Source organism: Ornithodoros turicata, chromosome 8, assembly GCF_037126465.1.
Source record: "Ornithodoros turicata isolate Travis chromosome 8, ASM3712646v1, whole genome shotgun sequence".
Classification (NCBI taxonomy): Eukaryota; Metazoa; Arthropoda; class Arachnida; order Ixodida; family Argasidae; genus Ornithodoros; species Ornithodoros turicata.
The window spans coordinates 28,371,688-28,398,055 of NC_088208.1; the positions used below are offsets into that span (position 1 = coordinate 28,371,688).

Here is a 26,368-nt window from a genome sequence, read left to right on the forward strand (position 1 = left end):
AGGGAGTCTGGCCATTAGGAGGAGCCTAAAAAAGAGGCTCGACCTGTCCATCAAACTTTCGCATTTCATTGGTTGCTGTTTTCCATGGGGACCACCATGACACCAAAATTTCTCCAAAGTGGAGGATGGTGCTTGGAACAGTGAAGCGGAGATTTTGTGAAAAAAAATTTAGCCCAATAGCAGAGCCCGAGCCCCCGAACAGGCTTGCTACTCCTGAAAAGTACAAGCTGAGCCGCCGCCATTTCGAAAACATCGGCGGCTCCCGACCTGAGGTTTTTGACAAGACGCGAGATCCTGAGGGGCATCATTGGTATCATTGCCGCTTTTGCTTCAGTCGCCCTTGAGTGGATCCCTGAAGCTTCCACTTTTGTATGGACATGAACCGGTTTTTGTCTTCTATTTGAAAGGACATCATTCCACACCTTACAGATCTGTGGAGTGGAACAGCCTTTCGGGTTCACTCGTCTCAGTCATTGATTGCGAGGAGCTTAGAGCGTGTTGTGTTACCTTCATAAGTTATATCCAGTGTGAGTTATGCACGTCATGAATCATTGCGTATTTTTGTGTTTTTTTTTGTTCACCCACTCCCCTGTGTACTGACAGCCCTGGGAGTGTATGTACATAAATGCATGTTTGGAGAGTGGGCAGTGGGCACTCCCATTTTGGAAGTTCACCCAAGTAACGTAGTATAGTAACGTCTTCCTGGGAGCAAGCCAAAAACACGTTCAAAGATTGTGGGTTTGTGAGTAACACGACTTGGTCATTCCGCGTTTCGCGATCTTCATCACCACGCGTCAGGATGATAAAATTATTGGGACTAGTACTCATACAGCAACAACTTTATCACACAGGTATGGAGTTCCACACAACACTTAACACTACAGCTTCGTCTGAACGGAATCACAGTCGCCACTCTCCGCTTCCTTAGCATTTTCCAAAAAAGACGTAACGTGTATGTCCTGAGGGCGTTCCCAACAAGGTTTTTCCTTGTCTGCCAAAGGACACAAAGATTCTTCAGCTTGGCATAGCAGCTCGTCTTCTGTTTGCAGGCGAACAAAGTTAACAAAGACCTGGAAATAAGTAAAGTGGTATAGTTAAGAACGAAGGATGTCTACAGTGAAGGATTAACGCATACCTGGTCCAACGTTGTTTGGGAGACGAGAAAGTCTGTTACGCCCATCTTAACACCCTCTGTCTCTAGGAACTTGAATATGGAATACAAGGAAACTTCTCTAGAGGGGACGTTGAATTCTATGACGTTGCAGTGGTGCGCCTGTCGAATGAAGAAAGACGAAAACTAAAGTTAACCGCTGAAACACTGTGATACTGCGTACTAACCTTAATGACTATCCTCGGGAAGGTAGCTTGAATCCATGTGACAGCTTTCTCCCAATCCAGTGCTGTTTCAGACAATCTGATCGTTACAGTGTAACCAGCTCCATATCTGTAGTGTAAGAAGAGAGAAAGATTAAATAAGATTTGTTATCTAATGGCTCTTCAACATGCTCACCTATGTTTTAGGTATTGGGGACTGCCTATGCAGCAGAGCCTTCCGTTCACCATAATTGCGAGCCGGGAACACAAGATATCGCATTCAGCCATGCTGTAAAAACAGACATGGGGATTTAGTCGCCTTAGTATTCCACAGAGGTACAGCTCCCGTCGAAGTTAATAATAACACTGGAAAAAATGTGGTGTCGTTCCGGAGCGCGATTAGAGCGACCCTTGGGGCAATGGGGAAATCGTGGTTGAACAAAATTATTCTGTTAGTTTAACGCAAGGATTTTGTTCACTTAACATTCCCCCAGTGCCCCCATGGTGGCTGTTATCACGCTTGGAAATGAAACAATTTTTTTCCAGTGTTTTTATTAACTTTGACAGGAGCTGTACCACACTTAAAGAGATTGTGCTACGTCGACCACATATAGTGTAAGGTCCTTAGCATTCGTGAGCACCTAATTTTCACGGAGACAGAAAATCATGAATTAGTTTACATGAAATTTTCTAACAATATCTTACATTTCGAAAACTATTCTGTAATAGCAAACAGTTTGTTGTCCATGTTACTGGTGAGCATTTCAGCTGCTTGTGGTACAGGCAATCTCGGGCTTATCACGGAAGCGAGCCAATCGATCCACAAATTTTAGCATACAAAATTTGGCACTAATTATATATGCCCGGTGCTCGATGCGCAGAATATGGGGCCCTAAAACTGAATGATGTTACAGCAAAAAACTGGCCGTTTCACAATGTGCACCAAATGTTTCGCATAACCTGCTGTTGTCTTCAGGCAATTGTCAAATCAATATGCTAAATATAATACAGGTGTGCCTATTATCGTTCACATACAGAACCGTTGACAGTTTTGGCCGTGATGTTATTTATGTTCCACTACAAAAAAAAAAAGTGGTGCAGTGCATGTTTGGTCACAGTTGGCAACTTGCAACGATGGTGTTCCCTTTTTATACTGACTGGTTTTCTGGACATTCTCGATTCACTGAGAAGGACTGCTAAAAAAATTTGATAAGTAAATGATGATTTACTCTCTAGATGCTGGATGTTACACTTGTATCGTGAGAGCACGTGAGCGCTGTTATAGAAACTTTTTTGCCGAAGACAGTCGCAGGAATACAGTGGAATTTGAATGGCTAGGCACTTTACTAGATACTTATGATCATACCTGTGTGAAGTTAGCAAGACTGACTGTTTATTCCTGATAGCTTTGGAAACATTACTCCAGACCAGTCTGCGTGTTACAGGATCCATTCCGCTTGTTGGTTCGTCCTGCAAATAAACGCAAACCATTACAACACATTGCTTGTTGGATGGCACAGAGAAGGGTTGTTTCTTATGAGTGAAACTGTGTTACAAGAAGGACTATCTGAGGATTTCCAATCATTGAGATCGCTGCACAGAGCTTCCGCTTGTTCCCTCTGCTGAGAGTCTTCACTCTATGTCGGGCGTGCATCGTAAGGTGAAACTTGGCCAGCATAGAGTCTACCACCTGAAATGCGCGACATCACTTTCAGAGGGTTTGAAGTCCTGCAGTGTTTACATTATGGAACCGTGCTTTATGTACTTACAGGTTGAATTTCGTTTTTCTGTATCCCTCTCAGTTTTGCGTAAATTATTAGGTGTTGGCGAGCAGTCAGGAGGTCATCCAATGCATCAGCTTGAGGACAGTAGCCCAATAACTGAATGTTCTTCTTGTAAACCTTTTTCAAGCTACAGCAAACATGAGCAGAAACACCATATGAGCCTCTTTTGTCACAGCTAAGAGCCAGAGCAGGTGACACAGGACAGATGTGAAGTACTAAAACAAAAATACCTGACTGGCAGAGACCGGCATATTCACCTTACCTTGTGTCTTGAACGGAAGCCGATCCGTGTGTTGGATGAAGCTGACCAGTGAGTATCCGAAACAAAGTTGTTTTACCAGCCCCATTCACACCCAGAAGGCCAAAGCACTAAAAATTGACAGATTAGAAATCATGACGTGTATTTACTTGAGAAGCTTCTGTGGCTTGGGCGCTATTATATGCAATATCCCCGCATGCCATACGCCATATCTTAAAACCTGTTTATGCTCATGCAAGTAAAGTAAGCAGCTTGGGAACAGAAATGTTCCGAGTGCTTCACTGCAGCAATAGAGGTAAACAGGAGGTTCAAAATATGGAGTAAATGGCACTTATTGTTAGGGAACCTTTTTGTGTGCAGTAAGCTAGTCTATTGAACTCTCAATACAAATTTAATATTAATAAAATTAATTTTGCATTATTTCCCACTCTCATTTCCCAGTAGTTGATAGAATTTGTAAAATTGTTGTGTGCAGTCAAGCGTTCAGTCATCGCCATAGCACCCAGTTAAATGATACTCACCTCTCCTTTCGGAATGCCGAATGATACGTGGTTCAGAGCAGGGTGCCGCCCGTGATAGACCTGTAGAGTCATAGCGATAAAATAAATGGACTCATATTTACATGATTCAAAGATGAAACAGAAAGATGGGCTAATTTGAATTTACAAGGCTTATAGCCAGTTGCTGGGGCCCGCATGCGGGGCAGCTGACTCGGTATCAGCAATATTCATACAAGGGTATAAGAAAGGGTAGCTCGGTAGGTTTCACAACATGAAAAGTCGCTGCAGGTTGAGCACGCATCGTTATGTGTGCTTCTGTGTCCTTACAGAGACTCATTCTTCAACAACAACAACAACATATATATTGTGATGATGAAGTGGGGAGGTTTTCCACTCTAGGAGTGGAATGCTACCCCATAGCTAGGGGTCTAATATGAGTGGTGACAATGATCAGTGATGACGATGAGAGATGACGGGAATGATCGAAGTGGCGATGACGATGCTTGACGTGATCGTGGTGGTGGGAGTGTCCGAGGGCGCTGCTGGGGACTCATTCTTCAGTAATGCATGTTGCTCATAGAGACTAGTTTTATTTGGAGCAAGGAGAAATGTGTAGCATACCTTAACTAAATCCATGATTTTGAGGACATCGCTCTTGCCCGCATCACTGGAGACACGAATGCGTTCGGCATACACATCATTATCCTCATCTGTCGCTCTTGGCTCGTCTCGTCTGAGATACATTAACAAATCACATCAGAACCAATCAGTTCAATGCTCAACATAATGCATTATAGCTTGATAAAGAGGGAACCAACAACTCATCCCTCGTATCCTATGTGAGTATTCAGTGTGGTTGGTACAAGACGCTGTGCCTCACCTTCTGAAGCCGTATCCCTTGTTGACATATTCAATGAACAGATTGAGGCAAAAGAAGCCAATGCCTGCCAGGAACATGGCCAGATAGTTGTATGCCAGGAGGTGCTTAGAAAACGGGGATTCGTAGGTGTCCTGACCAAACATGGCGTACACCTCCGACTGAATTTCGTTCTTGGCCAAGTCAACCAGTCCAGCAATAAGTGAATACTGTGGGAATACTAATGCGACCTTCTGTGTAATGCCCAGGATGTGACGGCTCTCCTGGGGAGAAAAGAAAAGATGATGCAAATGGCATGCTGAAGGAGACGAGGATCGAGAGGCACTCGAGAACTCTTTCGCGTGTATGTCTGTTAGTTCTTTGATCCTTTTCTGTCAGCTGCTGCACCACTAAATTTATGCAAGCGGTACATTCCCCAAGAGACATAGTGATAGATAGTGAGAGAGCTACGGGTCTCACGCTCTGTTTATGCCCCGTAAGACCCAGTAATCTGCGTGCCAGCTAAAAGCACAGCAAGAAAGTAATTGGTACCACAGAGCAATACAGTGCCTCTTAACCTCATTTCATTACAAGCCAACATACCGTGTCGAGCTTCATAAGACCAAGAACTAGCATGATGATTGCGATGTTGAGCCCAATGAATAAGTTTACACAGTAGAGCACCATGAAGGAAATACTGGCTTCTTTAAAGAGTCTTGACAGTATGTACATCAGTGGAGTTGTCCCCCATCTGCCAATAAAAAGAAACTTTGCTAACTACAAGTTGCGCGAGACATGGCGAACCTTAGCGAATACAATAAACTTAACCATGTGTGGCACGCAGACTTGATACTGACCCGAAACCGAGAAGAAGCAGCAGCACTGCAGGCAGGTTAAGTCTACTGGTATAGACTGGTAGGCCGAACACTATGAGGATGATACCGGACAGAAGGACAGTGCAAAGCACTAAACCCATGTCCCATATGTAAGCAGCAGTCCAATAGAGGGCAGGACCCACTCCGGAGACGCGTTGAACTTGCTTCTCATCCCTTGCACGTTCATTCACGACATACACAGTTACCCGTGATGGTATGGAAGCCAGGCCCATGAGAATAACGATCGCGATGCCCACTTCGGCAATGTGGTTGATGCTAGAAATAGTAACGAAACAATAAATTTGGGCCAGCGATAGTTTACAGCGTGTCGTTGGATGAACAGCAAGAGCTTACATAGTTTGCTTGCCGAGCTGCTCCGATGTTAAGTGCAGAGGGTGGTTATAAACTGTTATGCCTGTGAAACATCGTGAGAATACATACATCAGGAACTTGAAGGAGTGTGAGTTCTAAAGCGTGCCACCTGGTGCACGGTAGCACTTTTGGTCTCTTTACTCATGAACCAATACAGAGCTACAAGAATATCTTGCATAGGGTGCCTAAGTATTAGCTCCCTCTGTGTACGGTGGAGTCACCCTTTGTGGAAGAGAATGCCGCAGAGCCGCCATGTTGACTCCCACGCTTACCATGCATGAATGCTGTGTATTGATTTCATCTAACTTTTTCAAACCTCCTTTGCTATGTATTTACTCAACTCCAAAATATAGTGTGTCGCTAAACGTATAGCTACAGTTTGGTGAGGGCATCACTAACTGGTGCACGGGAGTCAAGATGGCGGAAATTCGTAGCAGACGACGCTCGTGTCTTCACCCTATGCAGAGGGAGCTAGTATTAAGCCACCCTAATCTTATATTGATGGACGTTACAACATGGCAACATATTTTTATTGCCGCAAAGACAACGACAGAAATAAAATCAGGGAAAAGGGAAACATACCTACGGACGAATAAGGTATCGACGGGTTCGATCTCCTTATTGCCGACTTCAGGAACGCATTGCTCAAAGCAGTCTGGTACACAGGTAGCGAGTGGTATCCAGTGTTTTCGAACCATACTTTCGCGTACGTCTTGTTGAAGGACCATCCACCGTATCTTAAAGCAATATACCATGTCAGTGGAGGATCCAGGCAAAATGGCTACTTGATTTTCGTTAATACATACCCAAGATTATCATAGCTCACACAAATATCTTACCGCCTCTCTGTGAATGCCGGGTAGGTGTTGATGAGATAATCGACAACACTGATCTCGGAAATGTTGTACAAGACGTTGGAAGACGGTGTTTCAAAGGACCCCGTGGTATTTCTGGGAACGACGCTAGACGAGTAGGCATAGTTGCACTGACCCTCATGATGAGATTTCTGCTTCCAATTGCTACCGTGAAAGTCAACGTTCTCAATGAGCCAGAAGTTTGCCCTGAAACGTTGAAAATAGAAATATGTTGCTGCTTCGAGCATCGACACTTCCGCGCATACTCATTCTGAGATTCTGTGATTATATTTGTAGCTTCAGAGAGAAGGCTCGGAGAACGTTCGTGGAGCGAGCTGGCACTGCGAGGGATAGATAAAACATTAGATACTGCCTTAATATTGTACATTTCTGATAAAGACAACCTCATGAATGCTACAGTTCCAGGACTATAGAGCTCCGCTGTCAGTTTGAGCGGAGGCTCGGGCATTGTGGCGGGAACGATTAAAGTGAAACCCATAGCGAGAGCAATGAAGAGACAAGGCATGACGATGCTGAAGAAAATGGCCTTCCAGTCGCTGACCGCATGGTAGAGCCGTTTTTGCAGTAACGCCTGTAACTGCTGCATTTTCAAGGAACTTCCATCAAGAGTTGTCAGTGGAAAGCTCTCCTTTGCAGTCCATGCCACATCGTCATCGTCCAGTGCGGGACCTGTAAAGAGTCATCATGCATTTCCTTTTTCATATTAAACCTGTGCACAGTGCCTATTGGTGCATTAACACATGTTACAAGAGTACCTGGTATTGCAAAACATACTTGCCTGGTTCGACATTCGCTTTTCCCAAAGCCTTGAGAAGAATGACCTTGGAAAACTGGTGAGCTGTCTGAACAGAAGAAAAATCTCGTCCTGCATCGCACATGGTGCACAGACTGAGAAACACTTCCTCCAGCGTCGTACTGGACAGGCCGTAATTGCTGAAGCCGTATTCGAGCATGTTGTCATCCAAAAGTGCAATCAGCTCGGAAAAAGTATACATATTGCCTTCCGGATCACGCTGAGGCAAGCTGATAATGACCTCTGATCCGTGTTCTTCTATTAGCAGGGCGGACGGTATGATACTTCGTATTAGTTTCAGGAGACCGTTAATGTTAGTGAGATCATCTGCAAAGGTTGGTTGATCAAATGAAACATCAGCCCAATCTTTCCGTAGACTTTCAATCTACCTTCTGCGGAATGTGCTGATGCGTGTCCAGAATCATTGTCTCCTATGGGTTCGTTGGATGATCGAGCCAATGACAGCTGGTAACCACAACCAAATCTGGCTTTTAAAGTCAGAGGAGGTCCGCTGCAGAGCAAGTGACCCTGCAAGGGCAGAAAGCAGCTATAAGAATTATCTTAAATACTAACAGACATGCAGTGCTCATGAAGGCTTTTTTTACCCTGTGGATGATTGCAACCTTGTCGCTCAAAATGTCAGCCTCATCCATGTGATGTGTCGTCAAAAGGATAGTACGCCCTGAAATTTTAAGAAAGTACAAAACATGTCATGAAAGTAAGTGTTTCAGTAAGTTTGTTATGCCTCTCACCCTCCTTGCACTTTAGTATCAAGTCCCATATATTTCGACGTGCCACCGGGTCAACGCTGCTGGTCGGTTCATCCAAAATTACCAATTTCGAACCACCTATAAACGAGAGGCCAACACAAAGCCTCCTCTGTAGTCCCCCGGATAGACGACATGCCTGCAGGTCTTCTACGTGTCTTAATCCCATTTGATTCAGCATGCTGTTGAGATTAAACAATTTTACGTTACTCAGCAGATCTTACACACGAATGCCAGACATCTTATTGCACAATCAAATTTAAAGGGGCACTGAAGAGGAAAAATAAATAAATTTCAGGTTCCTTCGCTCATAAATCACCGATGGCACAACAAATCAATTCCGTTCCTTTTGTATTTTTGTCAGGGTCACAGCATTTGTCCGCGACGATAAATTTTTGCTCTATAGTGCCCCTTTAAATGATAAATTAATTGATTACATTTCGACATCGTCTCGAGCTTCATCCGTCGACAGTTGTCCTTTCAGCTTCGCGAAAAAGATTAGGTGCTCTCTAACAGTCAACCTGTATTAAACGTAAAAATGTGTTAGAAGAATGCGTGTACATACAACTCAGTCTTGAGGATGGTGAGTCCTGAAAGCAATGCATCAAGAGCTTGCTTACTTGCCAAACAATGTATTGTACTGAGGACAGTACCCCAAGAACTCTCTGATATGGTTATAGCGGTCCATGACGTTCCTCCCATAGACATACACGTGGCCAGAAGACGGTCGGTACTGACCCGTAAGCACCTTTCTATGGAGTAATTATGTGTATCAGATGTGACTGGTTTCTCGAAAGCCTCAACTTACAATGTGGTAGTTTTGCCAGCTCCATTCTGACCCAGAAGGGTGCTTATCTGACCTTCATTGAAGTCCAATGTGAGTCCAGAGACTGCAACGCGTTCATTAGATTTTCCAAGTTCATAAGCCACGTGGAGGTTCCTTATAGAAATTCCAAGGTCACGTGCTCCAATTCCCTCGCCTAATCATGTGGGGGGAAAATGTTCTTAACGGAACAACAAAAAAATAATGTGTCATCTTCATGACAAACATGCAAACAATCGTCGTGACATGAGTTACACCTGCAAATCCCCAGGCGCCAAGGGAGACTACCTTAACAACACCGAATATCCTCTGGACGTACGAATAATGACCAAACGAATTCATACGTCCGATGGATATCTGAGGGATATCCATCGATTGTACGAATTCCTAAGGACATTATTCGCATATCTTGAGAATATTCGTTGTTGTTGGGGTATGGGTATGCTCACCCTTTAGAAAGTCTCCTTTTTGGTGGTTTGCAGTAGAAATGGAGTCACCATCGCAGGCACGTTTGGGCCTATTCCAGCAGGAAGGCCAGAACACAAAGTACCACGGACGGCTGCTATTGCCTCCTCCTAGACGAATATAACGCAAGTTCACACATCAAGACTTGCTACTGCACAGTGATAACAGAAAGTGTCACTCACTTTGTCCTTGAATATACCACGCAAGCGCAAAGTATATCAAGCTATCTACGAGCATCGCTGCAATGCAGTATCCCAAATTCATGTCATCATTTGGAATGGGACTGCTCCACAAGAGATCCCTATGAATTCCAAGGCCTTGCTCTTCAAAGCGTGTGACGTACAAACATCCGTAAGAAAACGCCGATGACATAAACAGACACTGAAAGTGAATTGTGAACTATGTAGGAACCTCACTAAGCCTTTAAAATTATAAAGAGAAATATTACTCACGATGAATAATTTCTCTCCCAGCTTCAGGTTGGCTTCCATGCTGACCGCAATTACGAATGGTAGAAAGCTAACGAGGAATCCTACTGTTCCAGTCAGTGATGCTATAGTGGCAGTGCGGAAAAGTGTACTGATCATATTGCTGGATTAAAAGAAAGACAGGCCTGTGTAAGACACTTTGGACATGTTAAGAAGGTATCTACTTACCAGTACATTAGGACAGAAAGCGCAAATGCACCGAAGAATATAAAGGTCAGTAGTGGGTCGCTGTGAGGTAAAATTCCTCCTGTTGTCAAGATGACAGTATTGCAGAAAATGATTGCAAAGGAGATGAAAGCGGCTATGATGAACCACGCGGTCCAGTCAACCCAAGGCCTGAGACCCATAACGTGCATAATCTGAAAAAAAAAAAAATATATATATATATATATATTGTATGTTATCGCATTATTCAGCTTGCTTGTCCCAATATATTGAAAAGTATGCTTTGTTCCGATAGTGAGGCTCATATTTTCTCGGATCAATGAATTGTGCTTGCATGCTATAAGCTGGTACACTGGAGGCCATTATAGTGCTCTCATCTGCAGCGAATGGCTGCTCTGCTACTGAATCTTTGCAATGCATCTTTGTGCCATATACGACAAACCCTCTATGATACGTTTTGCAGTTACTGTGAACGTTGACCAGCTGACCTCTAGCTGCCCCCCCCCCCTCAAACGTCTTTTTCAAAAGCTGTTGGGAAGTTTTCTATGGAGAACACAGCCTAAGCTTTTGCAGCAACCAAACACAGACAACACAGTGCTATCGTCTGTGCCACAGTGCTATTTCTGTTTGGTTGCTGCTCAATCTCAGGCTGTGTTCTCCATGGATCTTGTCCTCCAGCTGGCCTATGTCCACGCCCATCCCCTCTTCAGAAGTTCTGCACTGTTCCCTTTTGCCTTGACTCTTGGTGCCCATTTTATAGACAGAATGTTCACCATTGCTCGTGGACCATATAATCATATTCCAGTAACATATGGCACGTTCCTCTCGGTGCACATTTGGTTTGAGTGAAGTCGCCTTGTATGACAGCCAGGAATGATTCAGAAATCAATGGCACGCCATTTCTGTTGAGATGAATCACTTTTTCTATTTCATTGAGGTTTGCCAAGAATGGTCTACACCATACACCACAAGTGTTGCAGCAATTGCTGTAGAACAGAGCCTGTACCCGGTTACTTACTTCTTCTAAGTGGAGTTCTCTTGGAAGCACCCTTTCACGGATGAAGAAAGCAACCAATAGAATCCAAGCGAGCGTGAAGACTAGAGGAAGCATAGCTTTGATGTAATATCCAACGCTGCAAACAGAGTAAAACCACATTTAGGTCATCATGGGGCAGGCGGCGTTGATTGCTGTCATTCTCTATGACAGTGTTTCTCACCTGTCTTTTTGGTAGCAAGGGTATGGAAACTGCTGCACGTATGTTGGAGGAAAGTGCGGTATTTTGTCAGAGGTTTGTACAGCTAAAATAGCCTGGTCGATGAGCTGTTGGAAGTGCGCAAATCCCCTCAGATATCTCATGTCGTCGAGGAAATCATCTCTCGGTCCAGGCCTCCAGAACCTTAGAAGTAGACAGAAATAGTAAATTGTAAACATATCCACCAATAAGCTTATCATGCAGCACGTGTCAAATCACGTTACCTGTCTCGTATTGCGTGAGTGAAGGGTACGTTATCAATGTCCATCCTGATCTTGTATTGCACATGGGGAGGCAAAGGACTGCCTGAAGGCTTTGCATCTTCCAAGTTGGTGAAGACAACAGCTAAGAAAAGTAGTTGTAAGTTTTGAATATTGCCCACAGCAAGCATAATTAGGCAGAGGGATTATTGACTACTTGAATTTTTTAAGTGTGAAAAGGACAAAAATGAGTGGTAAGTTCTCTTAGTTCAGTAAAGACCTGGAAGAGACCGGCACCACAAAATGACAACAGCATGTAGAGTATTTGCACAGCCTTATTTGTTACCCGATATGAACTGCCTTCTGTGGCTGAGACGTATCGCTGCAGCTTCAAGGGCATCCTCCGTGTCATACCCACGGAATCGGTTCAGTTCGAAACACTGCGATATGTTCCCGACCAACTCCACGAAATCGAGTAGCCCTTTTAGACCGCCGAGCTCGTGCCGAATGTCGTCCACGTCGAGTTGCCCGAGGAACTGTTGCATATCTTTTCCCAGCATTCTCTCTGCAACTTCTTGCAATTCTTCAGATGCCACCAAATTCTGAAAGTGTAATTGCTTCAGCAGTGTGCAGATGTGATGTGTTCGACAATGTCCAAATAAATGGTCTTACTTTCAGTTTAGTAAGCGCACCATCCTCTTCAATAAGGAATTTTAATCCAGATGTTCCCTGGCCCCATATGTACAATGCATCAATTATGACTGACATAGAATCAAAGGTCTTGTTCAGCTGTGAAAAGTGAATACATGTGGTTGAATATGGTGAATTCGAAGCATATATGCATGCATGGTTGTAGGCACAGCGAGTGACTGCCTGAAGTTGGATATACATGTACTAAGAAGCAGTCAGGTAACCGTCTAAAAATGCTTAGAGAAAGCAGAAATCACAAGGAACATACACAACAGAGCTAGGGCTGCAGAATAAAAGCATACCACAGATATAGCAAACCGCAGACCTGTATCACACAAATACCTACAATTATGGCACTCAGTATTATTCTGGTGGTACCATACATATCCTGTTCATACAGTTATATCACAAACATTTGCCAACAACCATTGCTGTATATTTACTGATTATGGTGCAGTGGTAGCTGCCTTGTTACCTGGTGCATGACTGTGTGGGCATTTGCTGTGTTCGGTGCATACAGCAGTTGGCCACGAAGTATTGGCTTCAAGAACCCCCAGATAATGGGGCCACCAGTCATGTGCATGATTTGTTCGTAACCATGGCGACAAAATTCACCTGAACTCGATAGAAAAGGAAACTAAATTAATAACATCCACATGCACACGTGTACCATTATGGGCTCATTCCATGTCAAGCGTACTAGGAGTGTGACCCTACATAGGTATGCATACATACAAAAATGTTAGGTGTTTGAGATGGAATAACCCTGCTTTATCCCAATTAGCCTATTTCTTCTAAAAGCATGCTTACTTGGAAGCTCCTCAGTTTCTTGTTTGTCCAAGGTGGGTTCTTTTGGTGATACCTCAAGAAGTTTGAACTCCTCTTGGACTGCTTTCAATGGTTTTCCACAGATAAGTGTACCCACAAGTTGAAGTGCTGCTGGGGCTGCGAAAAAAAGATTTCACCTTCTGTCACACGCTGAATCCTACAACTTGTCAGAGCTGATAATATAACACTGCTGATAACACTATAATATAACACTGCTTATATAGCTGATATTGCCACAGCTTAAAAAAAGAGCAATAAAAAGAGGACGTTTAATTGATGGAGGACTGAAACCATATGCATCTCAAAGGCTGTCAGTGCTGCATAGATTGCATAATTGTTCATGGACATATCATTTCTTCAGTGTTCAATGTTGTTCTTGCAGTGTGAAAATACTTGAATGACTTAGCTATGCAAGTACTTTAGCCAGTAAGTATGTTAGCCAGTAAGCCATGTATCAGGCGGAAGAGACAGCACACCAGCCAATGATGCTTGCAGCAGATTACAAATCTAGTACCCTAACTCTTTAAATTATAAAGTGTGATTATAAGACAGGAATGAACACTGTGCCTTACTTGCCAGCACTCTCACACCGTCATGACTGACGTTCAGTTTTTCCAGGGCATTCGATGTTTTTGCATCTAGTGTTGTTCCAAGAAGCGAAAATTTCTCTCTGATAAGGGGCACAATTTTCGGAGCCGCACTCAGGTTATTTAATGCAGAGGACACTCCTGATCGAGCAAGACCAGAGCTTTTCAAGATGCCATCAAATGCAATGTCCCCGATCTGCAAACAATGACACATAGTGCACAGCAATAATTGTTAAGTAAAAAACAAAATGCAAGACTCACATTTCTCAATATTTTTCCGACTATCAGCTCGGATAGAGGCGTTGAAACAAGCAGGGCATTGTCTTTCCGGCATGATGCATCCTGTATTTTCCTAATAATTTCACGGTGAGTGATGTTCCCAAAAACTTGACTGTTGTCCTCAGAGGAGCAAAGAAGTTCATTGAGGTTTCCACTGTGGCTACCTTCTTTCACTCTGACCTGACATGCAATTCACGAAACAATTTTTTCACATTAGATTTGAGAAAAACAAACAAAATTTTAGATTTTGCAGCATGGCACATTCTTTACCTTACTGAGATCAATAGTTATATCTCGTGTCACAGGGTTTTTATGCACTGTGTCTGTTTCTGTCCAGTTTAATGTCTTCATCGCTTGTGTTATGTTAGCCAGAAGAGCTTCCAAGTCATCTGTAATGTGAAACATTGGAATCACCAGTGAGTTCACCTATTTTCTTCACTTACGGCCACAGAAAGTGTAAAGTCAGGCACAATCACTTACACTTGACATCAAACATTCCAGCCTTTTCAAGAATGTCTAGTCCTTTTAAGCCATTTACTATTCCTTGTATGGTGTCAACTAATGTTCCGCCCGAGAAGATGGGATCCAAAACATGCAGAATACCACCTAAGCTGCATGTAAAAAAGTGGCATGACATTTCTACTAGGAACGCTCAAATGAAACAACGTATGCAATATGGACGTAATGCTCGCAAGAGAACACTTTGTAGCCAATACCTTTCTGCCATCCTGTGTATGCTCTCGCCGTCAAATAACTTGAATGCTGACAGAATAATGTCCCAAGATGATCCGTGTGGCATGCTCAGAATTGAGGATAATTCTTTGCTTGATAACAGCAACTCGCCGAAGTGTCTCTTAAGTACTTGCCAGTTGCTTATGATGTCATAGAGCCAGCTGCCAGAATAGAAGCTGTTTTTCTGGGCTTCCGCTATCTGAAACAGCAAGGAAACTGAATGTGAACACGCAAAACCTAATCTTGAAATGTGCAGGCTCTCCTGGGTGTCTCTTTGGGACAGGATTGTATTCACATAAAAATGTTTGTTTGGGGGATTTTTTTGACGATGAAATTTTCTTACGTGTTTCTTCAATTTGTCAACTGCTTCTCTTGGTATCGTTGCATTCTCCAAGTTCATATTGCACAAGGTCTCGATGCCTCGGTAAGCCTGCGCCTTGGTGTCATTTTTTAGTGCACAAAGTATGCTTCGAAGTGAATCAGTCGAAAAGCTATGTAAAGCAATCTGTAAAGATGACAGTAAGCAGTGAAAGATAATACTACTAGCATTATGTATGAATCATGTTGCACTAAAAATTGGTCATACAAGCGATTCAGTATGGCTGTGTGTTCTATATTTAGACCAAGCAAAAGGTTCCTTTACCGTGTTTAAATTTACTCTGAACTGCAGAATCCAATCGAGTGATGACGAGTTGGTGGAAGACGTTCCGTCTTCTAATGAATTTCTCAGGGGTTCTTCCAAGATTACTTGACGCAATGTACCGTATACTGAAAAAGAAAAGAAAATCTCCTCTCAACAAACGTGACAGCCAGGAAATAAACACCGTTATGCTAGTACTATAAGCTATAGGCGTTCCAAACAAGACATACAAGATCCCTCACCAGGTAATTGAGATGTTATCTTGTCAATTAAGTAACTCAGGAGACTGGTGTTAGTAGACCTTACATTCTGTAACAACACTTCTTTTCCCAGCTTCAGGACGTGTGAACCAAAAGCAAGGTTTCTAAAAAAACAATTTGACGTATTATGATGAGAAGTCGCGATATGCACACCACTTGGTCACACCACAAGTTAGCATTTGGCCCAAAGTTCGAGAACGAAGCAAAAGATAGATTCAAAGCAAAGACATTTCTGTTTAAAACTGCTTGAGACTGCAAAGACATTGTGCTTTAGGCAAATTATGTATCAGCATAGGCAACATTTACCTTTTCATGTTGTCATACAAAGGTCCGTTTAAGATGCGATCTATGCACAGACTCAGCATCTTCTGTCCCTTAGGACTGGTGATGGCCTCTATATAATTATATACAACTCGTGCTACTTCGGCCAATACTTTTGAGGCCGTTGTGCATTTTTCACTGGTGATTTTTCCAGCTTTTATCAGTGTTACCTGAAATCAGGCACGTTTCACCACCACAGTAATTACACATACAAGCAACCATACTGCGTATCCTGTACATGGAGCACCAGGAAACGAAATAGCTCACATTTTCAACATAACCTCGGATGTTCATTCTGTCTGAAATCCATTTGTAAGCATCTCCCAGTGTGCTTTGCGGCAGCTCGCAGAGCAACTCTTCCGGGTCTAAGTGAAAAAGAACACTTAAAACAAGAAAACACAAACAAATATTTCAAGAACACTAATAGTGCTTGTTGAATACCTGGAAAGCTTCGCAATAGTGTAACAGTCGCAGCGTAGATAGATTGTTGCATACTTGGAGTGTGGTGGTCGGGGCAAAGGTACTCGTTCCTACGACGTATTTGAGAAATAGTTACACTTCATCCTGGAGTGTGCATCACTCATTTCTACTTACACAACATCCAGAATCTTTGCGACATCGTTCAAGATTTCTTTAAGCATTGCTTGGTCATTATACCTCCTGGAAATAATTTTGTCGAGAAGGTTCTTCAACATTGTTTGCCTTTTTGTAACCACCTGCAAAACAAGATTGAAATTAAACAACAGTAAATGCAGTACCACTAAGTTAAAGGACGTTGCACTAGTGAGTAAACATGGATGCTGACACTTCGCACATTAGCGCCTATGGAGGAGTGGGAACCCCGCGGGTGAGACCTCACCTTCCGAGAGGAAGGTGGAACTGTATTCTACAGGAGTTAAAATTTTAAAAACTACTGCAGTTATTGTAACACAGAGCATAGTGAAAAGCGTATGGTAATTGTCGACAACCAATATTATTCTTCTTTCTCTTTCCATGCGACGTGTTCCCACATCTTGGCAAATTATAAAGCTAGCTGATATTATTAGGCAAGTTTAATGTCTATTACTTCAAGTAGGCCTCATAGCTTTTTACAGTCGCCGTCCGATTTTTCGGACTCACCGGGGTTCGCGCAAAAGTGCGAATAATCCAGCAGTCCGAAAAAACCAATTACGCTTCAAAGTCAACTTGGCTGAGCAGCAGTAGTAGGAAGGAAGAACTTACCAATACTTTCCAAACGGACTTCCAGCTCTGCTGATAACATCACCTCTATTACCCGAAGACCCCATTTCGTCATGTACACTGACGGAGGCACCGCCATCACCACCATTCCGCAAGTCGACTTTACCTACCGCCTGCGTACTTTAGGTGAAGCTCACTTTACAACACTGTTGCGCGACTCGCGAGCAGACAGCAGTGCTGGGACTCTTGAATCATGCCGTTGGTCAAAAATGAAGACGCAAAAGCGTTAGGACAGGACCTTTTCTACTCAGTGGAATGGAAAATGAAGAATCATTGTCTCTTTTCTTGCCTCAATATTTTAGTTGGTTGAATTCTTTTGATACGAATGTCAGATGATACCAATATTTTTCCTCATCCCAAGAGAGAGATTCACTTGTTGGGCAAACAGAGTCCGAAATATCGAAAGAAGGGGCTGTACGTCATCTGAAACTTTGGACGTTCTTATACATCAACTCTATGGGACCCGTGGGCGTTCCGCGAACCAGTCCGAATAATCGAGCATATCCGAAAAATCGGTCGGCGACTGTAATAGTGACAGTATACAACATGGACCAAAATACCGTAGCGGTGAAGTAATGGAAATAAAAATTTGCGATAAGTGTCAAAAGTACCATACCTGTAGAGAAGAACCAGGTGTATTTCCTCGTGATCCTGTAGACCATTTCGCGGTGTCAACAAAATATGCATCCTGTGGAGGAACTATGAGGGACTAAGTTTACAAACATCAGTTTATCAAACATTTTGGAATTTCGTCGACTTACGCAGCTCAATATGTCTGTTAATGCTGGATGCCATATCCAGCATTGCTGGAGCCACAGCGTTCCACGCTGGAATACTGTTCGCCTTTGCGTGTATCATCCACAAGGAGCTAAGAAATAGCCTCACAGCACTGTAAAGAGGAATTCGATGCTACAGCTTATCACCAGTAAGAAAGCAACGTGTAGGAGACTTACCTATGTGCTGGTCGATTCCCATGATAGTTAATGAACCGCTCAATCGCTTTAGTTGTGTGTGTTTTAGCGTACAATCCAATGTACTGGGCTGTAGTGTCAGACAGACCATTATCGATGTCCTCCGATATTTCTGTTGCCTTCTTCAGAAACGATAGTATGTTGCCAGGTGACGTGTCATTCGTACGTGTTTCCTTTAGACAAGAGTTTTTATATTACTGTCAAACGGCAGGACACAAATGTCCTGCATGATGAGGAAGCAAGTTCTGACGCTCATGACAATACGTTGAGAAGGTTGCCTACCTCACAGTTCAAGTATCTGAAAAATGTACTTTGGTCCTCGGCTACAATCCAGGATGAAACAGACAAGTTCAAAGAGTGCCATCTTTCTCTTTCATGCGAAACACACAATAGAGCTTTTCATTACCGTCAGCGCCTTTGTGGTGCTCTTGGGATGCACCGAAAAATTTTCTTACGTCTTCCTCGAGCTTATCTTCGTCATGCTGTAGCTCATATGTTCTTATCACTTCATTCACAAACGTGTTCAACCTGAACAAAAGAAACGCGTCTGTAGATCATATCCACATGAACAGTTCTGAACAGAATACGCTACATGGAGGACTGGAACATACTTTTTCCATGTGGCCTTTACGTCAGTTGTTTCTACACTGCTCCTCCATTGCTGCAGAGCGGCAATGTTCTGTGCGTCATTACTGTATCTTTGTACACCCTGTAGCTTCTTGAGAAATATCAATCTTTCAAAGGGTGTCAGTCTGCTTGCATGTTTAGATGTCGCTTCAGTTATGAGCTGTGGATCCATTGTAACCTTCCCAAAGGCATCGTACAGGGTCTTGATGACTTCGCGGATGTCAGCTACGGATACATCTGAAATACCATCCTGAAGGAGGAAGTGAGAAGAATAAAGGAATGAACACAAATGATCGATATGAGGCTTGACAAGCTAAAAAGCTAAATTGTTTGTACTTACACTGTTAACAAATGATATCAACTCTACTGCCATTCCAGAAAAGTCTACTTCGCATAATGCATCCCTGAAAAGCGTTTCTTCGGGATTAGAGCAAGGCATCGTGTTGTTGTTTCGGCAAATCATTCCTTGCGTCCTGAGGAGGTTCTCAAGTGGAGACATCTCCTGTAAAAGCACAACACGGTTTACCAAACCCTAATTTTATGGTTTTCACGCAGTCACCCTCATTCAACGTTCTTACCTTTTTTTTGTACTGGATGATTAATGAAGCCATCAGTGACGTTGTCGCAAGTGGAAGCATTGGAACCCAAGTTTTCAAAAGTGACAACGTCCTAGGCAGCTTGGCAAGGGCCTTCTCGAGGGGCAGTTCCGAGAATCTACATTTCAGGGAGGTCAGATGAATTGTTGGAGATCCTACTGCCTGCCCAATATTCACCTTGGAAACCTCGAAGCATCTCAAACGCCGCTGTTCTTGCTCCATGAACTGCGAGCGAAAATTCTTGTCGAGATTTCTTGCTGGAGATTTGGCTATCCAGCAGGGACAACCAGCTGTTGAGCCTGCGAAACAAGAGATACAGTGTGGCCTGATCTCTAAGCACCCCCTGCTTGAGGAATGTAAAGCAGCTCACTCTGTTAGGTCCATCTTCACCAGACCGTTCTTGAGGAGGTTCCAAAATGCAATAACTGTGTCTTTCCAGTACTTTGCATCCAGAAACGGTGGCATTTTGTCAGTGCTGCTTGGAAATGCGTGGTCGATATGATCTAATACTGTCATGGTATCGTCTACAAGTTGGGACGAAGCAGTGTCTCTGCGTAACATTGGCTACATGAGAGGAGAAATAAGTGAATTTCAGAGCTCGGGATAATATGACCCGATCCTTACCCTCGTCAGACATATAGACTTGAGTTCTTCAGTGAGCGCCTTGTAGTCGAAATCACAAACCAAATGGCGTACATGTTTAGCGAGAAGACTTATGTCTTCGTCCTTCAATGCAAAATACTTGTTCCATTTAGAAACCTTCATAGAACAGAACTTCTTCCGACCATTTAGGTCCGTGGCTATTTCCAACACTATGGTTTTTACCTGCAACAGAAGCAAGTGGGAGTAATTGTAATTTTTTTTAAATTCCGTGTTAGGGCCGCGAAGCAACTGTGGCTATAAGCGGCGTACAGACGTGGACAGATTGAGAGAGGACTTTTTGTTTCTTTTTTTAACTATAGTACTCACTAGGTCTGGCTCACAGACAGTATCAATCACAGCGTTCAGAATGTCGACACTTCCATTTATTGCTTTTAGAATGGCAATGACGTTGGGCTGTCCACTCCATGCTTCCATCAAAAAGTCCCACTTTAGGTTCCCTGAATGAGATATGGATATAATAATGAATCATGCGAGCCCTTCAGAAATATCTACCTGTTCACACAACCACCAATATAGCAATGAACTTTTAGCAATCATGCACATACTCAACGAATATTTGGCTTTGCAGGCAGTCAAATGCAGCGCATTATCAAGGCTAGAGAACCGCTCTTTATGCATCAGAGTGGCTGCGCCTTTCATTAGGGACTCCAGTTTTGTCCTTCTCTCGTTCCTGGGAAAGTAAAAGGGAGGCAGTGACTGCATTTCATTTTATCAGTTGCACTTTCATGGCGTCAATACTAAATTAAAACTACTTACCGGTCATGTCCCAGGCATTCTTCAATAAGCTGTCTCCAAACGGATATATTTGCAAAAGGTGGGGTGTCTTCCGCACCATACATGCTACTAACAACGTCTGCAACAGATTCGAAAAAGGTCTCACTGTCTAATTGTCTTCCTACGCTTGAACTGTCGTTCCTTTCCTAACAAAGGGCGAAGAAAAATAATTAGTTTCGAATACTCTGTAGCAGTACAATGAATTGATATTCTATATTTGATTTATATGAGTTGTATTTGGCAGTACCTGAGCCCATTTGATCACTGATGACATATTGATTGCGCAGAGGTGTTTGATCGCCGTGCGTGCAATATCAAGGTCATCGGGCGACAACAAAAAATAGTCATCGACTGGATAATTGCATGCTACACTCATGATATCTGCAGAATTGTTGAAAATTGCCATCTGCACAGAAACAGGGTATTGTGAGTAAACACGTGGTGTACTGGAAAGTTGTGCAAGGTAAAGTTTCAACACAGCAGTGCCCACATAGGTTAGCAGTCTGCACAAAAACAGAGCATTGTGAGTAAACACGCGGGACACTGGAAAGTTGTGCAAGGCAAACTTTCAACACAGCAATGCTCGTATAGGTTAGCGCTGAATAAACCTGACCACTTTTCAAGAATGTATCTAACGAATAATATAATAGTGAGTAATACCTGCTAAGCCTACCTTGACTGGGTCATGCATGAGTGTATGCAGTAATAAATGAATGAACTTCATCAGATAGGTCTCAACCCAATGAACCAAGGGAGCAACATCAGGTTCCGATGCAAAAAGCTCTTCAATCACTTTTGGGTGGCTTCCTGTGTGAAAAGGACACTGTGCTGAGTGATGTCAACATAAAATACATACAAGTATTTGCTCGCATAAGAAGGAACCTTTATGAAGGACTTGTTGACAAGTACATCAAGCAGTTGGATGGTACACTGCTGAAAAACTGAAAGTGACGCGTTAGGCACTGACTTTTTGACGCGCTAATTACGGGAGTGCGCCAATTATACGAGTAAATACAGTATTAACACTGACAACAGAAGTGACACGGGAAGATGAAAGTAAGAAGCACAGTACCGTTGCTGAGCGACAGTGCTTCTTTAGCGTGAGCGATGAACGGCTCGACGTTTACTAAGTATGCGGAGAGGCTGTCATTCAAATTCCTATCAAGCTCATTGAAAATGTGCCGGACAACTTTGAAACCTTGCAGCAGGACTCTGCCAACAAAAGTCAGTTACACATATAAAACGAAGCATCATTTTTTAGATCATCATCCAATTTCAACGAAACATGTACTTACGAAGAGTGAGTACTGCCCGGAAGTCCAAGAGCTGCCCTAACATTATTTAACGCGTCATCTAACGCTGATGATGATAGAGCGGGAACATCTGGAAAGACTGCACCATTGAATTTGCTCATGTGGTCAGCATTCCTAGTCAGCTTGATTAAGTTTGATCCAGCTGATATCCAGTTGAAGGAGACGGCTTGTCCACTATTCACAACTTGAAGCTGGAAACAATTTATCCTGTCACATACAACTATTCGAGTAGCAGCTTAACTTAAGCTACAGTTACTGTTAAGGCTTTACAAGCAGTGTCATTTTTTACATGAAGTATTTGTTGTTGTTGTTGTTGTTTATGAGTAGGCATGTTTAGAACAAGTCACTCACTCCATTCCTTCTGACATTAGTCTTATTTTCATCATAATGTTGTTACACGTTGTTATAAAGTTATTGCTCGGCAGTTTTCATCGTCTTCCCCTGTTAAGGCTTCTGCAAGAGGTCTGCAAGGTTTTGGGCGTAGATTTTACTCTGGGGACTTCTAATACAATTAACTAAAATTATATAAATAATTATTCACCTAATTAATGAAGTAATGAGACATATTGATATAAATGCATATTAATACATTAGTTTAATCCATGTAACTGTACACTAATCTGTAACATGAAAACGCGACATGAAATTTCTCAAGTGCCAGCCACAGGCATAGCCGAGGCAGTAAATTCTGATGTACCTTTGTTCAGTCAATAATTATATAAAATAATAATTGTATTACCACATAAACGAGCGAAAGATGTAAATTCTGTGCCCAAAATGTAAATAATAGACCTACCATGGTCATTATTGCCGCTAGATGAGGCTCTACAAGAAATTCTGACGTGAGAGCAGGTATGCTTCGGCAAAGGTTTTTCTCGAAGTCAATTAGCGGCTGTTTTTTCCGCACCGACAGGAAGTCAGCAAACAGACCTTTGTGGCAGGGAGCGTAAATGGTTTTAAGGTTTTTATCTGTCAATTTTTCGATAACCTGGAAAGTAACGTTGATACTGTTATCGAAAGGTATTGTCGTAGGCACCGAACCTATACTTACGGGACCCAATTCGGTTTTGACCACCTCGAGAGCAATGTTGATGGCATCGGGGACGAAGTTCAAAATGTTGTGACTGACAGATGTGAGACTGGGGATCTCTAATCCTAGATGTGACACCAAGACTTGCCCCTTTTCTGAAAAACATCAAAGGGGTGGATAAGGCTACACCGCTTCACGCAACACGAAAACCCGGGGCCTCTGACCATAAGAATCAAGAACTTGAATGTGTGTACAGAGAATTCTAGCGAAGTGACGCCCTCACTTCATTATTTTCAGTCTCCATCCACAGATATACGACTTCATAAGAAAAGCGAAATTTTTGCTGGTATAAAAAATTATCGAAACTATTACATTTACAAAAATGCAACACTTTTCTTTGTTAAACAAACACTACCACACAGCCACAGAGTTCGAAATTCGCATTGCTCTTGACTTGTACCTGTAAAGCGTGCTCTGCCACACACATGCCGCAACTGCGGTGAAGCCCACTTTACACTGTAGTTTACGGGTAAATGCAAGGTCGGTGACATTTTACACTCCCAAAATCATCATTATCTTTTTTTTTTTTGCGTGACAGACTATCTTTTTTGATTCCGTGGTAGCGCCGCGAAGCAACTATGGCTATGAGCAGCGTACAGATGTGGACAGATGGCGAGAGAACAGTAGGAAGGAGTGGGGGACAAGTGTGTTGGTATGAGTCCTGGACCGACGACAGACCTCTAAACGTTAAGGTGAAGCAATATACTCACTTAGAATCTGTTCCATCTGCTGATTCAACAGACGTGCCACTTGATCCGCAATGTAAAACACAGCTTGCACGTCGTTCCAGTACTTCGGTCGTTGTGGCGTAATGTAAGTAGATGCGATTTGCAAGAGTTTGGCTGCGTGAGATATTCTGAAAAATAATATATGCACGAGCGTGACTTGGTGACGGCGAATAGCGGTGCGCGTGAAAGCCACCTCTTTGTTCGTTGCATAGACGTCCACGCTTTGAGTACAGTGTCCATAGTCTCGGATAGTTTAGACCAATTGTAGTTCGGTTGACTGACAGCAATGAAATCCTCTATGGCAGCAACGACGTCGTCGATGTTCTGACCCATTGGATTCCACGACTTGACACCGCCTTCTGGCACGATTGATAGTCCTTGAACAGTTCGTAACAGCTAGAATGAAGCAAGCAGCGTAAATATTATTGTTCATTGATGTATCCTTGCGTGCGTTTGTGTGAAGATATAGGCGACGTACCGCAGGAAAGACGTCCCTAAGAGATGACACGTGTAGTCTTGCAGCACGCTTTTGTTGACATTTGATCCTGCATCAAAAATGGACGCGAAACGATCCATGTTGCAAACGGAGTTCAGTAGTCCACCCGATGACAAAATCACGTTCACCTGCGTAAATCAATGGCTTTACGGAAACATACGGCACAGCATAATCGACTCGCAAAATAGAAGTAGCCTTACGCGTTTGATATCTCCCAGCGTAGATGCCACACTCTCGATTACAACAGGAAAGAAGGGATATATATTAGTCCGCTTGCTGGCAGCAATATCTGTAATAGATATTTCAGTTACACGTGAAGGCACGCATTCCTGCGGTTCATTTTACTATTCTGCACGCAAAGGAAACAATAAAGGGCAACCGCTACAAAGAGTGCTGCATAAAAGGAAACATACCGCGCTTCAGCAAGTCAACTGCAATTCCAAAGAAGCGACTGGTGTAGAAAAGAATCTGTTGAGCATTCATAATGTCTTTACTGGAGTTGGTGCTTGCATTGACTAGTTCCTGCACTATCACAACCGCTTCAGCACTGAAACGAGACGAGATACAGCAGATTATACAGGTCACGTTAGCGCTTAGAGTTTTTCTCCTCTTTAAATTCCTCCTCTTCGAACTAAAAATGCCGTTACCTTAACACCAATGCACAAGGAACGGGATTTATCCGTTGCGTCGCTCGTGGTACATACGCGAAGAAAACCGCCATTTTCCCCTCTCTCTCCCGCTTCCCTTTCCCCTTCTCTCATCCCCAAGAGGCGCGACACGGCGGTGCGGCCTCCCATTGGTGCTCGCAAAAGGTATCCCACGATGATTGGACGTCCTATCCTCCCCTCAGTGTCGCGCCCTTGAGAAGGATAGATGAGGGAAAGCGTCATTTGCGGTTTCATCGCGCTTCGGTCACGAGCGACGCGACGAGTGAATCTCGTTCCTTTTGTATCGCTCTTAACGTAACGGCGTCTTTCGTTCTGCGATGAGAAACTTTTGCACTTGAGCAGTGCCCTTTAATAAGATGGCTCACATTGTCGACCGGCCGTTGAGGTTGGCGAGGTTTTCCAATGAACGTAACGCGTTTCCGATATCGCTCATTGCGTGCCGTCCCGTCTGAACTGAGGTGACGTAGTCTATCGTCGCATTCAAGGCCTTCGCTACATCTTCCTGAAACACATTGTCAGCTCGTCATACTGAGGTAAAAAAAAAGTATGAAACTAGCCATACGTTACTTTTTTTAGAAGCTCTTACCACATCTGGCTCGTCAACAACGTTACGGGCATAGTCGTCCTTCTTGTCCTGGCCTTGGTAGAATACGGAGGGTAGACGTACCATTAGGTGCGCTAACAGAGAGCAAATACCCAGCATTGGGGCACTCTGTGTCTTACCTGGAAAGCTGGACACTCCACTAAGCCATCCCAATACGCGGTTCGGTATTGCCTTGTGCTCTGCAGCTACCAAGCCACCGAAATCGCTCCAGATTTCTTTAAAACTACCGACGTAAAAACAATAATACAAATATACGTTGCAGTTCTTAGGGCAGCCTCTGGTTGATTAAGTACATCCTGAGAGACGTACTTTTTCCTCTTCATTTCTATTTTGCGATTCACGTACGCTAATTATTATCCTAAATTACTATCCCGCTATTGTTATCCTAAAGTTCTCAGTTCTTCAATGACAGAGGCGGTGTTTCCCTGCCTCGGTAATATTTTTTTTGCCTTCGAAAATATGTAACCGAGACT

General features: G+C 43.2%; 2 protein-coding genes across 3 annotated transcripts; both read right to left on the bottom strand.

The window, feature by feature from the left end:
- Positions 1-824: 824 nt before the first annotated feature.
- LOC135366861 (phospholipid-transporting ATPase ABCA1-like) lies at positions 825-19,668 on the bottom strand. Of its 2 annotated transcripts, XM_064599811.1 has the most exons (56): positions 19,542-19,668; positions 19,304-19,465; positions 18,948-19,213; positions 18,743-18,864; positions 18,619-18,659; positions 18,319-18,509; positions 18,127-18,254; positions 17,982-18,064; positions 16,721-16,842; positions 16,568-16,656; positions 16,394-16,491; positions 16,112-16,296; positions 15,788-15,909; positions 15,549-15,673; positions 15,249-15,410; positions 14,890-15,104; positions 14,654-14,784; positions 14,444-14,562; positions 14,156-14,353; positions 13,880-14,090; positions 13,290-13,424; positions 12,955-13,094; positions 12,462-12,578; positions 12,136-12,391; positions 11,814-11,934; positions 11,554-11,733; positions 11,355-11,469; positions 10,340-10,530; positions 10,136-10,274; positions 9,866-10,064; positions 9,668-9,793; positions 9,204-9,375; positions 9,016-9,147; positions 8,833-8,916; positions 8,381-8,577; positions 8,234-8,310; positions 8,018-8,156; positions 7,614-7,955; positions 7,219-7,504; positions 7,081-7,155; positions 6,800-7,021; positions 6,543-6,697; positions 5,943-6,003; positions 5,571-5,864; positions 5,317-5,464; positions 4,738-4,997; positions 4,479-4,590; positions 3,879-3,938; positions 3,361-3,467; positions 3,084-3,225; positions 2,870-3,004; positions 2,681-2,784; positions 1,511-1,603; positions 1,339-1,444; positions 1,136-1,273; positions 825-1,070 (listed from the first exon to the last, which is right to left on the bottom strand). In XM_064599811.1, the coding sequence occupies exons 1-56, from the start codon at positions 19,599-19,601 to the stop codon at positions 879-881; spliced, it is 8,382 nt and encodes a 2,793-aa protein (XP_064455881.1). In that variant the 5' UTR covers positions 19,602-19,668; the 3' UTR covers positions 825-878. The 2 variants fall into 2 exon arrangements, with proteins under 2 accessions (XP_064455881.1, XP_064455880.1); XM_064599810.1 differs by having other exon boundaries at positions 7,081-7,504.
- Positions 19,669-19,677: 9 nt separating this feature from the next.
- On the bottom strand, positions 19,678-24,695 carry LOC135367566 (uncharacterized). The gene is made up of 15 exons (XM_064600857.1): positions 24,606-24,695; positions 24,321-24,523; positions 24,110-24,255; positions 23,361-23,494; positions 23,106-23,297; positions 22,292-22,500; positions 22,069-22,208; positions 21,670-21,803; positions 21,244-21,402; positions 20,979-21,142; positions 20,768-20,892; positions 20,529-20,659; positions 20,184-20,384; positions 19,930-20,123; positions 19,678-19,858 (listed from the first exon to the last, which is right to left on the bottom strand). The coding sequence occupies exons 2-15, from the start codon at positions 24,458-24,460 to the stop codon at positions 19,678-19,680; spliced, it is 2,250 nt and encodes a 749-aa protein (XP_064456927.1). The 5' UTR covers positions 24,461-24,523; positions 24,606-24,695.
- Positions 24,696-26,368: the final 1,673 nt, after the last annotated feature.

Excerpts from the sequence above, each read along its gene's own strand:
- LOC135366861 (XM_064599810.1), bottom strand. The coding sequence starts at position 19,601 with ATGCTTCCACTTGCGACAACGTCACTGATGGCTTCATTAATCATCCAG. Across the intron at positions 19,466-19,541 it reads TCATCCAGTACAAAAAAAAG|GAGATGTCTCCACTTGAGAA; the intron begins GTAAGAACGTTG and ends GTGCTTTTACAG. Across the intron at positions 15,674-15,787 it reads GATAACATCTCAATTACCTG|TATACGGTACATTGCGTCAA; the intron begins GTGAGGGATCTT and ends TTTCTTTTTCAG.
- LOC135367566 (XM_064600857.1), bottom strand. The coding sequence starts at position 24,460 with ATGGGTCAGAACATCGACGACGTCGTTGCTGCCATAGAGGATTTCATT. Across the intron at positions 21,143-21,243 it reads CAGTGATCAAATGGGCTCAG|GAAAGGAACGACAGTTCAAG; the intron begins GTACTGCCAAAT and ends GCCCTTTGTTAG. Across the intron at positions 20,385-20,528 it reads CTGTCTGTGAGCCAGACCTA|GTAAAAACCATAGTGTTGGA; the intron begins GTGAGTACTATA and ends CTTCTGTTGCAG.